Consider the following 14675-nt stretch of genomic DNA (forward strand, 5'->3'; position numbering starts at 1 on the left):
CTGCTGGGATCTGAACATGCTTTTAAGAACAGTACCTGTAAAAATATTTTTTTAATTATTATTATTATCAATGAATTTATACCAAATTCACTGATTCAAAAAATGTGTAACATGGCTCTTTGTGAGTGGAACTGAGTGATTAATGCTATTACACATAATGCTTTTAATTTTGGTTAGATATTTAACTCACCTGTGTGATGATTTATCACTTGTTTAGCTTAATTATGTAAATATTTGTTCTTTTAAATCTGTATTCTGCACATGCATTTATTTAAATGGCTTTGAGTGTCTCAAACCCAGAAATAAATTACTCTAGAAGAATACCTCTGATGAACTAGATAGCTTTTAAGGAAATAAAGAAATGTAGTGACTTCTCACAGATTAGCCAGGGTGCATACACCTAGTACAATTAGGAAGCATTTCTCAGGTTTTCATAATTACTTCAAGCACAACACTACTTTTGCTAGCTTTGTGACGAAGTACCTAGCTGACAGGGTACATACAAATTAATTAAGCGCCCTGCTGAAAACCACTGGAGACCCACAGCAGCCTTATATGGCTACATGAAGAATAGAAACTCCTGCCACATTTCTTTAATTGTTTAAGTCTGTTGCCAGAATATTTCTCCATGTACTTCTAACACAAATAGAGACTACTCCAAAGAAAATGCTGATTGCAGGAGAATCACTCAGAATCTTTCCACTGAAATCAGCAGTAAAATAGGCCCACCAAAGGGAAATGTGACACCTAGTACACGCAAGTTTTCGACTGTACAAACTGGACAACTTCTGCAGTCTTGAGTGGGTTTTTTGGGTTTGGGTCGGTTTTGGTTTTCAAGATGAAACCATGAACAATAGGATGTGGGCTGCATTAAAGGAAAAAACAGTCAAAATATGTTCCCTTTTATGCAGATTAAGAACAGGCCTCACTCTCCTGGCACATTTACCTGAGTGCTCCTCATTTGGACAAAGTTTGACTGTGCTTGTTTCTCATAATTATAGCTTTCTATAATTGTACAGCTTTGAAGAGTAAGCCTGGATAGAATCAAGATATAATAAAACTGTGGCATAAATTTAAAAATCAATTAAGATGTAAGACTATGTTGGCAAACATACAAATGCCACAAAGCTAGCAACAGCATGTTTGTCACTATTACAGGACCAATCTTTAAGCTGCTTAGGAAGGTAAAGCTAAATACTGGAAATGAGCCACAGGACCTGAAATAATACCATCTTTCTGCTCTTCAGTAAAATCAGCAGTGTACATAAAGGCATGTTTCTATATTGCATAAGCATGTTGCTGTGCTTGCAGGGTGCTCCTCTGTCTTGCAGAGCCAAATGACGTGTGAAGAGGCAGCAACTCCTAAACTCCATCATTCTTTTTTTCTTTTTCTAATTGAAAAAATATATCTCATTTTTGCCAAATCTTTAAGCTCTGTGGTTCATCCACTTCATATCCAAGCATTATTTTTTGAATTGGATTTTTTTTTAAAGTTTTTGGGGCATGCAAGGACAATTTAAAATAAATACCTAGGGTTTAGCAATTAGCTAAATCCAGCCTTCATTAATCTGCCATTCACCACACAATGAACACTGTTCTCATTATTTTAACTCATGCACTGGAAGCACAGTTTCTCTAACTCTTGCTGTAGCCCTGGAGAGTCTCCAGCTGCCCCACAATCCACAGTTAAATGCAGCTTTGCTAATCCCAGAACCAGCAATGTTGGCTAAGACAGAAAGAGAAATCTCTTTGCAATGTCATTGCAGGTGGATGTGTAAATAAATACATATTTTTATGTTTATCTCTATAAATCTCTATTAAGTCTACATAGGACTGTTTGTATATGTGCATATATAGATTAAAACATATATATACACACACATACACATAAATAATTGCTTGCACATTTATCTCTTCTTTTTTTTTCATTTACCCTTTAAAAATGCCAAGAAAATATTCCTCTTTTCCAGAAAATCAGGGTTTGACTTTTCCTAACAGAATTGCTAGCCCTTATATGTTCCATCCCAAGAGTTCATTACACAGTCCCCAAATTCTCTTTGGTTGGGTTGTAGTGGTCCTTGGTTAATGCCATGGCCTATGACCTCTTATCTCTTGGTAAAACTTCAGGCAGCCATTGCTCTCTGAGTTCACTGCAAATGGCACAACCAAATTTCCTTTATTCTATGTCTCCTTCACAGCTGGCACAGAAGGAAGATAATGCAGTGTTTGATTTGTGTGAGTAGCAGATGATTGGCCTGCTCCAAGCCCAGCTTTTACAGTAAAGCTAGCAACTGAGGACACTGATGGACAGCTGGTGCCCAGTTTTGTTTGAATGTTTGCTCTCCCGTAAGGATACATTTTCCGCTCTAAGTTTAAAGACCGTGTTTGTGAATTATTTCCATCAGCCTTTCCTTCCAGGAAATAAGTCAACATTTCACCTTTTCCCTTTACACTGACTTTACCCCTGCACACGAATTCATAACTGCACCTTTTTAATATCCGCTGAACTTCTTCTGTCACCTGAAGACAGAAAATAAAAAGAGCTATTATTTTTTCTGTTCTTATAAAGTTAATCCTAGAACTGCAGCTCCTCCCCATTTTACTTCTCCGTCATGAAATACACAAAACCAAAATGAAGTAGCACCTACTACTGCTCTCAGGCTCTTGGGTTCATTCTCTTAAGGAATTAAAAATCACTGGAATCTGAGACAAAACTGGAACCAAACTGGAATCTGAGAAGCAGAACTTCTGGTCTTGAGCCGAATAATTACACAGCCAGATTAAGCTCCATCCAACAGAAATATGCAACCAAATTGTCCACTGTTGTCTGATGGATCAGTTCCAGAGATGTTAATTTACTCCAGAAGAACTTTTGATCCCTGGAGACTAGACAGGTATTCTGGATAAAGAACTGTAAGAGTTCATCAAGATTTCGAGAGGTGCAGCATAGCATACAGCCAAGCTCTTGTAGAACAATAATGTTCTCTGCCTGTGGAGCCTCTCCAATCCAAGGAATTTTTAAAGCTACATAAATTGCACCAGAATGCGAATAAACATAGATCCTTTCCTTGTAGTCCTTATTCAGGCAAAATTCCTACAGCACAAAGACTGGCTGATGCACTGTCAGCATTCCCAGGCTTGTCTCCAGCAGTGGGCAATGCAGCAGAGAACTCTGTTTCTTCTGATGGGAAGTGATTTATTTGAAGCTTTTGTTACCTCCAAGTAGTGAAGCATACATAACGGAAAATAACTATACCTCTGATGCCTGAATCATCTGGATAACTTTGTCCTTTTCATAAGAAACAGGAGATCAGGCAAGGGTTTGTTTTCTAAGTGGTCTTCAAATGTAACCACGTATAAAACAGGAGGTATGTGAAGTTTGCTAAATTGCCTCAGAATCCACTCACCTGAATTTTCCCCTGCACTCCAGTACTATCCATCCGACTGGCAACATTTACAGTGTTCCCCCAGATATCATACTGTGGTCTTCTAGCTCCAATGACTCCAGCCACTACCGGCCCAACATTAATACCTAAAATGAAAATAATGACTTTGGTTTCAAACATTACAACAAAGGAAACATAAATACTGCAAAATAAATGTAGCACAAGTAGCTTAGAATTTTTCTTGTCATAGAACATAATAGGCGTTAAATCAATGCCAACTGGACTACTGTACTTCCAGAAACAATAAAAAAGACATACACAGTGATATCTTGTTAGAAATGCAATGATAGACAACATAAAAATTTGGCTAATCTGTGGATTTTGGTTTATTGTTTTAAGAAAAGAAGAAAAGTGGTGGTAGTGCAGAGTTTAGCTGTAGAACAATTCAGGATAAACTGTTAAAGATCTTTCATTGTCTGCTATGACTTCCACTGTGGTTGCTCACATGAAGCCTTTTAATGGGGGTTTTCCAAGTGGAACAGAAATACTGGACTGGAAGACAAGAGGAAAGGGGTACAGGAAGCATGTCACATGAGTTGTCAGTATTAGACAACTCAGATGAGGAAGACTCTGGAAGAGGCGTATGTGGAAATGGCTCAAGCATCTTTTTGGGAGACCACAGGGCTTGATTCTACATTTCTGACTGATTTTGAGACCTTGTTTGGAAGACAAAAGAGCATATTCCTTCTTCTGTGTGCCCTGAAGAGCTGCAGATGCTAAACCCTGCATGAGGTTCTGTGGAAGGGCTTTCCCAGGAAAGATATACAGAACACTAGGGGCTAGATATTTGTCTTCTGCCCCTTTGTGACCTGGAAAAAACAGTTATAACAGAGTTCAAATAGAATTTAGGGTTTATAATTAATAGGATATACAGGAGGGCACAGATGTATAACTTGTATTACTATCCTTGATGTCTTTAGTCTTTCTCAATCTTCCTCACTTTTCCCCTTATCAGCCCATTCTCACAATTCAGCCATGGAAATATTTAGAGGTAGAAGCTGTAGAAAAATATCTGTGTTAGAATATGCAATGAAACGAGAGGAGCAAGATGCAGGGAAGGAAGGGAAAATGGGAACTTGCTCTCTAAAAAGGCTGAGAAAAAGGACGCTGAGAGGTAAGACATGTAAAAACATGTAAAGGATTTCATGGGAAGGTTTGTGTTGTGAAGACCAGAGGATTTGATTTTTTGGGGAAAACAGGCTTGAGGTGATTTGACATCTGTGGACAAAAAGCTCCCATCACACTTTCATGCTAACAAAGCTTTTGCAGATGCAACTTAATGGTTAAGTACAGTGTAAGCCACAAGACTGGCTACACTACTAATATTGTATGAAATTATTGGTGGAACTTCCTTGTAGGAGTGCATAGATTTAGTAAACACATTGGAATCAGACACAATTGTAATTCCTTAATATGGATGCTTACCATTCAGCTTCCTGACCTTCTACATGGATGTGACTCTCCTGTTAAACGAGGCTTTTCAGTTTTAATCATTAGTTCAGGGCAAGCAATTCTTTGCATACAGCAGAGGGAAAGCCAACAAACCGCTGTGTGCTGGTTGTGTGATAATTGTAGAAACGTGACTTACCAACTCGTAGGACAAAATCGTTGTAAGACTGATAGTTGATTTCATCAAGAACGTCAAACATTTCTATTGCAAAATCTGCCAGTGTGCTCAGATGGGAATAAATTGATTTTTTAGCCTAGAAACAAAATAGTATTGCACATTAGATTTTTATGGTACTGAGAAGCAGGCGAAATACTGAAGTGAAAACCAATGAAAAGCTCAGACTGGATGACTTAGGAAAAGAATCTAACTTATCGTGCTGTTTGTGAAAACAGAACATGCATTCATTTCTCACGTACAGGGTTTTGGGTTTTTTTTTTTCCTTCTCTCTCCCTTTTTGATTTCTGGGAAGACTGGAAAGCAAAGTTCCCATGGTAAAGTGGATCTGTTGCTAGAGAGCTGCAGATGTTTTTTGCAAGCATGGCAGGGAATATAACCTGCTTTCTTACAAAGCTGCTTTGCCTGATGATTATTAATAACTATAGTTTCTGCCTTCTTTTCCCTCCAGGGTTTTTGCTAACTCCCAGCTCCATGGGGTGCATGTGGTTCCCATTGACAAAATTCCTGCTAGGTTTAATCCTGTGAGATGCAAAACACCTCTATTTTCTTTCCAAACAAGCTGAAGTGTGTTGTTATTAAACATATGTAAATGAACTAAAGAAAAAAACCCAGAAGGAATCAAACGAAATGTTGAACTATCAACTTGTAAAAAATCTCCAAAACACAAGCAAATAATTTTTACAACTGCAGCCTAATTAAACCATGGAACTAATTTTCAGAGGATATTGTGGATTCCAAAAGTGAGCAGATTCAAATGTTATTACTCAAACTCATGGAAGAAAAATTTGCTACAAAGTAGTTAAATGATATTATCTGTAGCTCCAGAGTTTCTTAAGCAGCTTATCATTAGAAAGTGGAAAAGAGATGCCTGTATGTTTGCCTGGCAACTCATGCCCTTCCCCCAGGATCTACCATTGCCTGTTTAAAGACAGGTTACTAGAATAGACCTCTGACATGATTCAGTGTGGTTGCTCTTACATTGTGCCCTTATTCGAATAATAAACGTGAATTCTTGAACAGATCTGCAAAGCAAAAGTGGGCTAAAGGTAGGGTATGGTGAAAGAAATGCAGGGTCAGTGGCAGTCTACCTTCAGCAGGGTATTGCACAACAAGGCTGTGGCAGCTGGCATGAGATCGCTTGCTGGGTTTTTGTCATGATAGGGAGATTGTATAAATGGAGTACTTGACAGTGGCTGAGAAACCTGAGAAACAGGTTATTATTTTCTTTACTCAGCTCAGTTTGAAAGGCTGCCTTCATGTGGCTGGGAAATTTACAAAAACTAGAGCAAAGTGCTAACAAAAAAATTATGAAAGCCATTGTTGGGCTACTCCCAGTTTTTAGGGAGGATATTTTTATTTACCTGCCTGCCTCTCTTCCATTCTAATTCTTGCAATGTCAACTAGCTCTAATCTTTTCTAGCCACATTCATTAAGAAAAATAAAGACCAAGAGCTACATTTAAAGAGCTGATGGCTACACTTTGAACAGAGAAAGAGAAGAATGTTGGATGTCTGGAGGAGGGAGGAGTGTATAGTTTTATTTAATTTATTTAATAATGTCCCTCAGGGTTGCAGGAAAGAGGACTGGTGACAAATACTGGATGTGCTGCAGGTGACAGATGTATCTCCAAAGGTTTACTAACAAACTCTTTCGAACCTGCACTGAAGAACACCACAAAGTTAGGACCCTGGTGAAATCACAGACCTAATTTCAAAGGACTTCACACGCAATGAACTTACATTGTTCAAAAGATCTACAAAGAGCTTGGTTTGTGTGCTGACTTGATGATGTAACTGACAAGCAATTATTTATTTAAACATCAGAGGAATAGTTACTGGAAAGACTGCCCAGAGCATCATAGCAAAACCTCATTGACTGAGGCAATGTGCATTTACTACAGTCACCTGCTGAAGTCAAGCTTCAGAAACAAAAGTTCTGTAAAATATGGGATTTAAATATTTAACTTCATCAGGGTACTGGGTTCTTATGTGTGTAAATATCCTCAGTGAAGAGCAAAATTAACCCCATCCACTGCTTTCTGCTGATGTCCAAATCCTGGTATGAAATTGGTGGCTCACAATCAGAGGCTGTGCCAAATTTTCTGATGAAGCTCAGACAACCCTGGCAGAGCAGAAGCACTTGAGTCTCCTATGGCTCCCCACAGACACATATGACTCTGTAGGGCAGCCCAGGGACTGTGCAATGCCTAGCAGTGATCATCTGCACATGATGCCTACCTAGGATCATTGGATGTCTAATTACATAGCTGCATGCTGAAGACCTTGTGGGAAACTGCCATGAGGACGTGAAAAATTTCAGCTTGATTGCATCACACGAGCAGCAGGAAGGGATCATGGAAAAGCTGAAATCCCAAGTCAAAGTAAAAAATATTGGCTATTTCACAAAAGATCTTTAGGTTTTCTGGAATATAGAATGTTAAATAGATTCTACCTGTGCAGAAAAGCTCAAAACTTTCAAAGAAAGGCAAATCCTATACAAGACCTTCTGCAGTGATTTAAAATGGATTACTATCATAAGCTCAGAGCAGTATCTTCAGTATTGGGCTAACTCATCTGACCCTTCAGTTGCCAACTATAAAATACAAGAGAAAAACATGTTTAGGTTTTGGAACATATGCTGCCAAAGTTACCCAATAATACACTTGTTTTCAGGATTATAGTTCAAAGAGCATTTATAGCAGACACATAACTATGCTGGTGCCTGTTTCCCTGAGATCACAGTGAATGAAGGATCAATTTTTTTGCCTGTCTCAGGACCCAGGAGTCAAACATTTCAGCACAAACAGAGTTTTAAAACTACTTTTTTTTTGTAACGTTAGATTTTTAGGAATGATAGAAAGGAAAGTATCAGTTGTAAATATCCTGCAGATCAGAAAATTAGTTGCATGTGATATACTCCAACATGATTCTAACAGTTGTTTTCAATGTGGCCTTGGTTTTTATTTACTTAATGAGGATAACTTGCTAGAAAGTTCACAGGCCATCTTCTGCCCCATTTTTGCTTTTGCCCTCTAATTCAGTGTTATTTTGCAAGACTGAACCATACATATGAGTGTATGTCTACAACACATGTAAGATGCATTTCAGAACACAGGAGAGGTGTCTGGAAATTCTAGGCAATATTAATTTTATTAATTTTCCAATAATTAATGTTATTAACACAATTATTTATGCGCATATTACTCTGTATATAATATATTCAGTATACTATCCACAATGTTCTCTGCTTTTGCAGAGGCTGTATGCAAATCTAGGAAAACTCTGTCCTAAGACAAAGTTACATTAAGAAACAGAGTCTGGAGTAGTAATAAGGATACAGAAGAACTAGTGGGTCAGAAATTACTTTTGACTTCTTTTTATAGCTGAGTAATTAAAGGTGTAAACAGAATTGCTAGCAGTAGAGCCAAAGAAGACAACAGCCGATTTGAAGGGACCAGGGTAAAGTGCAGCAATGTACACAGCACTAAGTTCTGGTCCATGATACGGGTTGGGAGAAGCTGTTTGTTTTGATTGTAGGTTGCACATAGACTTCAATGTTAAAAAGAAAGAATTAACACATTTTAATATTCTTGCATTAATTCTGCAGCAATTCATTATACCTAGAGTCATCCCTTCCCTGCATCTTACAAGGTCATCTAAGATACCAAGTTAAAAGCACTACCACCCTGACTTAGGAGCTTTATGCACTAATTTGCAGAGAATCTAGAGCTGGAAACAATGAAATCCCAAATGAAGCAACATGGGAACTGCTAGAATAGCAATTTTTCTTTTTGGTTTATAGTTTTTCATTGAATTTCAGATTTAGCTTGTAAAGAAATAATACAAGTTATCTACAATCACACAGAGTTAATTGTGTTTCTGATGTTCCCCTGGAAATTCATACACTAATAGAATTTTTAAGGTTGGAAAAGACCTCTAAAATCATCAAGTCCAACTGTCAGCCCAACAACACTATGCCTACTAAAAAATGTCCTGAAGTGCCATGTCTATGTGTATTTTGAACACCTCCAGGGAAGGAAACTCTACCACTTCCAATGTGTTCCAATGCTTGACCACTCTTTCAGTAAAGAAATATTTTCTAATATCCAATCTAACCCACCCCTGGTGCAACTTGAGGCCATTTTCTCTCATCCTATCACTTCTTACTTGGGACAACTTCCTTTCACGTAGTTGCAGAGAGCAATAATGTCTCCCCGAGCCTTCTCTTCTCCAGGCTAAAGGACCCCCATTCCATCAGCTGCTCCTCATAAGACTTGTGCTCCAGACCCTTCACCAGCTTTGTTGCCTTCCTCCAGACACACTCCAGCAGCTCATTATATTTCCTCTATTGAGGGGCCCAAAACTGAACACAGTATTCAAGGTGTGGCCTCACCAGCGCCAAGAGCTGGGGCATGATCCCTTCCCTGCTCCTGCTGACCACACCATTTTTGATACAAGGCAGGGCACTGTTGGCCTTCTTGGCCACCTGAGCCACTGCTGGCTCATGTTCAGCTGGCTGTTGACCACCACCCAGTCCTTTTTCACTGGGAAGCTTTCCAGACAGAATTCCGCAAGCCTGTAGCATTGCACGGGGTTGTTGTGACCAAGGTGCAGAACCTGGCACTTGGACTTGTTGAACCCCATACAATTGGCCTCAGCCCATCAAGGCAGCCTGTCCAGAATTGGACAGTATTGATGGAGAATGGTTCCTCCACAAATGACTTGCCATGTAAAATCTTCTTACCTTAGTTCCTGACGTAGGTACGAGTCCCACAGCTGCCATATAAGTACTTCCAATTGTCTTGATTTTTTCTATGTCCTTATAACATTCTTTGTCCATAAGCTTTGTTTAAAACATAAAACTGTTAAATATTACATAATATTTTAGACAAGCAATCATAGTTATCAGTAATATGTGCAAGCTGATTAAATCATATATTCCTTTCAGTAAGTTGAGCTCTGCCCACTTTGAGTTCACTGATGAAACTACTGCTAACTCACATTTTAACACCCTTCCTATGTTAGAGGAATTTGAGGTCAGCCCCATGTGTCTAAAAGCACAAGCTGGGCACTTTGGAGAAGCCCAGTGGACATCAACTACCATTAAATAGGAAGTTTACAGTAATGTTTTATTAGGCAGTTCAAGATACACTGAGTTGGTACATATAATCTCTATTGATACTAATTAGGTAGAACAGATATGGTCAAAAGACGTGTTTAGACCTTACCTCATCAAAATCGGCAATAATTTCATTTAAAAGCCGTAAACATTCCACTCCCATATTATTGCCGTCCAATTCAATGTAGAAATCATTGAAATTTGGGATGGAAGCAAACATCACTCCCACTTGTGAGTATGACTGGTAATAAAGATCCTGCAGTTCATAAGCAGATAAAATTTTTATTTTAAAAAATTATTTCAAACCAGGCATCATTATTGTCATATCTATTTTATTGCTAAGCAATAGCTAGGACAAAAGCCATAATTTTTGGTAGAGAGATAAAAATTCTTATTAAAAAAAACCTTGAAAGATCTCCCTACTCAAAACCAAGAATAGTCCAAGACTTTCTTGAAAACATACAGTTGAAAGGTGACCCAAGCTACACAGGATCACACCCATACATCACCATGTATTTAAATTTTATCTTGGTTTACCATATTCCTTGGATTTGACATAAGAAAGTGCTGTGCAACATGCGCTGGTAACAGGTTGAAGAGAATTCTTTTATTATCCAGCTTGACTCTCTCCATGTCATCTCTTTCTTCTTCTGCCTGTGGGGATAGAGGAAAAGAAAAACCTTTCCAAAAGGCAAAAAAAATTAGCTGAAACCTAAAATAGCTTCTATTAATCCATCATTTGAAATTAAACCGAGTCTGCAAAGTAGAGTGGGAACAGTACTCGCATACCATGCTTTTACACTGGGGCAAAAGACTTAAGTCCTCAGTAATTCAAGGGGAATTCTCTGGGCTGATGACTACTTTCAGGGCTTGATCAGCTAAGTGTTGCTGTCTTCCATAATTCTCTGTTCTTTTAAGTAGGCCCCTGGTATTTTTACACAGTAAATGCCAGAACAATCCTACTTAACTAACATTGGCCCTGGAGGCCAATTAGTTCCCACATAGGTGGAGACAGTGGCAGCAGTATTTGATCCACCTTTCAGAAAAGAGAAGCCTGAAGAATCACCAGTGTTTCTGATCTGGACATGTGTGATCAGATTCCTCTGCCCGGCCCAGTTATGGACCATAGCATTCATTTTGGAAGACATGACTGAGAAGGTTCTTCAGCAATGTGTAGTGTAGTGAAGGGGTAGCAAAATCCTCTGAAAGCAGGGAAAGGAATTGAGGATATCACCATTGCTAAGAAACACAGCAGAATACTATGTTTTCAACGCATCTATCGAGCACCTCTTCCCCTCTTTACATGTAAAACTGTTAAACTACAGTTTTGATTCTGAGAATGTTCAGTTGCCAGAAACAAGATGAAAGCCACTAAGGTCATGGAAAGCTCTTGAATAATGAATATCATGGTAGGTAATGGTAGCAAATCCTAAATGGAGGCAAAATATGTAAACAGCAGAATGAGGTCAAGTGGTCTTAACTTTTTGTGACCTGGCTTATTTCAAGTCAGGCACTTCCCCATCAACAGGGAGAGGCAACTGCACTCTCTCCCTGTGGTTCAGGGAGACGTTTGCACTGCCGTTTGAAGAACAAATAGTGTTAGCTCTTTCTGACCCAGCCCCAGCCCTAGACACAGAACATTTGTGGAAGTAGCATAGCACTCCTTCCGAGCTACTTAGTTATGTTGAAAAGCAAGCTATATTAGCTTAGACAACACACTGGGTTAATTCTGTTACAGTGTTGCTGGTCCCTAGCCGAAGCTTCTGCACCGATTGCATTTACAGGATCCAGACACAGCAAATGTTTAACACCCTGCCTTTATTAAAGTGATCTACTAGGAATAGGAACTGAAGTGTACCTTCTCTGCTCCTACTGCGTAACATTTCATTACCCGTCCTCTCTCCCTGCACTAAGATAGCTCTCATAAGGAACTACTCAGGAGCTGTCTGGGGCAAGAGGAAAGATCTCCTGGTGTCTCTTGCTGGGAAAGATAAGCAGTGAAGGTGAGGTAAGAAAAGACTTGGTCATATTCAGCAGTGAGAACTCTAAAACTATTCCATCACATGGCTCTATGGGGAGGATAGTAATCCAATTACTGATATTTTCTGGACATTTTTCCAGTTTCCTGCTTTCTGCCTTCAGGGGAACACATTGAAAGCTGTCTTTCCTCCTTGTGACTCATGAACTCCTAGTGCCTACTCTTCGAGCAGCTGAGATAAAAGGAGGCAACCCCTTTTGCCAGGTAAAATAGACACTGAGAAAGGAGGAGTACTTGAGGTGGGAGAAAGAAGATTAAAATAGTACAGATCATAGATTCCTGACGGAAATATTATCCAGACAGCTAAACAGCATCCAAACCTTCATATATTTCCCCATATTGCTATTGGTTAATTAAGGAAAGCTGCCAGCATGATATTTATGCAATAGCTGCTGGCTTAAAACCCAAGGCAGATTATTGTGAAAACAAACAAGGAAGAAATGGCAAGAGAAACAACATTTCTCAAATTATGCTTTTTGCTTATACCTGTTTCATATTTGCAGCAGCTCAGTCCTTTTGCAGAACTTAATTGTATTTGCATAGATGCAGTATTTAAAAGCAGGCTTTGTTTTTGCTTCGGATCTGGTGACAAAATTTAAAATGTTCTTTGGGACTGTGGCTTTCGATATCAATCTAATTAACAGCTACTGCATTTTACAAAGTTACAAAACATACTGCAACTTTTACAATGCTGGTATCTGGTTACACATTCTCTGTTCAGGAAGAGGTCTGAAATGTTGCATCACATGAGCTATCAGGTGACTCTTTAATAAGCATAAAAACGCTGTACCAATGTAACGCTGAGTTATCACACGAATATCCACTATTTCAGCTAAAAAGAAGCTGGGCACCTGGACCGCAGGAACGTCATCTTTGTACCTGAAGGTGGCACTAAAACCCCAGGGAAAAGACCCATCACACTGCTGGTAATAAGGACAGATTTTTAAGAGAAGTGCAAGCACATTTGGCACATCTTGCCTGCCAACTGTAAAATACATTTTCCTTACAAGTGTTACAGATTAGAAAAGATGGCTGAACAATATTTTAGTGTTTCCCGAATAACAACCAGTCATATAATTGTATTATTCTTCTTTTCCTTACCTGACAAATTCTGGGTAAGTGAGCAATTCCATTTTCTTGGGGCAGTTTTAGCTTCATACATTTACTGCTTGTATTTATTTATCCTATTTTTGTTTCTGGTTTTGTTTAATAATTTGCATAAGCAAAAGTGGTTATCAGTCACAAATAAGTAGAATGCGCCTATATTTGTTATTCAGTTATTGTCATATAAGCCACACAGAGTTACTTAAATTGTATGTAAAAATTTAAAGTCTCTTCCTACTGCCTGTTAAATAAAATCTATACAACCCCCACCACAGATAATTGCTGGATATACTGTGATATTCAGAAAAGTTAAATTTGGCACAGAAAAAAAACCCTAGCAAAATCAACAAGAACTTATAACATCATTGATGTATGAACATTAAGTATAAATATAAATGCTTAACAACTTATCATCAATCAGAAAAGATATTTTTTCAACATGATATGCATAAATCAGACTTTATTATCTCTGTTCTGGTTATATATCCCAGATACATGGAAATTAGATTAAATTTTCTTGAAACTGTATCATTCTTCTAAACTGGTTTTTCTTGTTTGAAATCTGCTTTTTCTCAGCATAATTTTTTTTCCTGATGTGACAGACAAAATCTGTGGAAATGAGTTTTCTTCAGACCTTGGCATAGACCACTAAGCATCTATTTATGTATTCTTATTAATAAGACTGGTAATGGTATTAACTGCAGGATACTTTCAGTGTTTAAATATCATTTAGTTAGTACTGTTTGATGTTTATGCTGTTCAACCATATACTGGGTTCCTGCAGTCCAGCTGCTGGAGAATACTGTCACTCAGGAAGGTGGTTTTTTTCCCCTTATCTCCTCTTAAAGATTGGTAAACAATTAGTAGCTCTGAGCTAGCTAACTACTCAAAGGCAGTTTTAACATATAGATATTTCCAACAGTCTTCCCAGAGCTTTTAACACTCAGATTTTTTTTATGCCAAAGACCCTAATAAGTTCAAAGTTAATGTTTTTTTTTTTTAAATTACCTATTTGAATAGGTAAGCACCATAAGCACTTCTGTAACATTCATCACTGAGGTACTTCTGCATGTTATATTAATTAGCTCAAGAATACTATATCACTGACAAGCAATACAGAGTGGAATCCAAGACAAATTTCCTTAGGACATGTTATCCACTATTACTTATTGTGCAGGGAACAGAACTTCCAACTAGAATAAAGAAGAACCGGGTTATATGCCTAGATTATCAAAGAGGCCAAACATCTACCCAGCACACTGATTTCAAACAGTGGTAGTTATGTTCTTCCCTAATTTCTGAATTTTCTAATCAGATTGATTTTTTTCCCTTTCCTGATTAT

The 14675-nt window shown here is 38.3% G+C and overlaps 1 protein-coding gene across 3 annotated transcripts in view; it reads right to left on the bottom strand.

Moving 5' to 3' along the window:
- Window positions 1-306: 306 nt before the first annotated feature.
- Window positions 307-14675, bottom strand: part of ADCY1 (adenylate cyclase 1) — a 155671-nt gene continuing 141302 nt past the window's right edge. Inside the window, exons 15-21 of one of the 3 annotated variants that reach the window (XM_069859714.1) lie at window positions 10729-10845; window positions 10301-10447; window positions 9817-9915; window positions 5035-5149; window positions 3408-3532; window positions 2489-2520; window positions 307-865 (exon numbers count right to left, since the gene is read on the bottom strand). In XM_069859714.1, coding sequence (XP_069715815.1) covers window positions 748-865; window positions 2489-2520; window positions 3408-3532; window positions 5035-5149; window positions 9817-9915; window positions 10301-10447; window positions 10729-10845 — 753 coding nt within the window. In that variant the 3' untranslated portion in view covers window positions 307-747. Of the gene's footprint in view, window positions 866-1892; window positions 2521-3407; window positions 3533-5034; window positions 5150-9816; window positions 9935-10300; window positions 10448-10728; window positions 10846-14675 lie in introns of those variants that run through there. The other 2 variants (XM_069859712.1, XR_011337652.1) reach the window with 2 other exon arrangements.

Source organism: Phaenicophaeus curvirostris, chromosome 6, assembly GCF_032191515.1.
Source record: "Phaenicophaeus curvirostris isolate KB17595 chromosome 6, BPBGC_Pcur_1.0, whole genome shotgun sequence".
Lineage (NCBI taxonomy): Eukaryota > Metazoa > Chordata > Aves > Cuculiformes > Cuculidae > Phaenicophaeus > Phaenicophaeus curvirostris.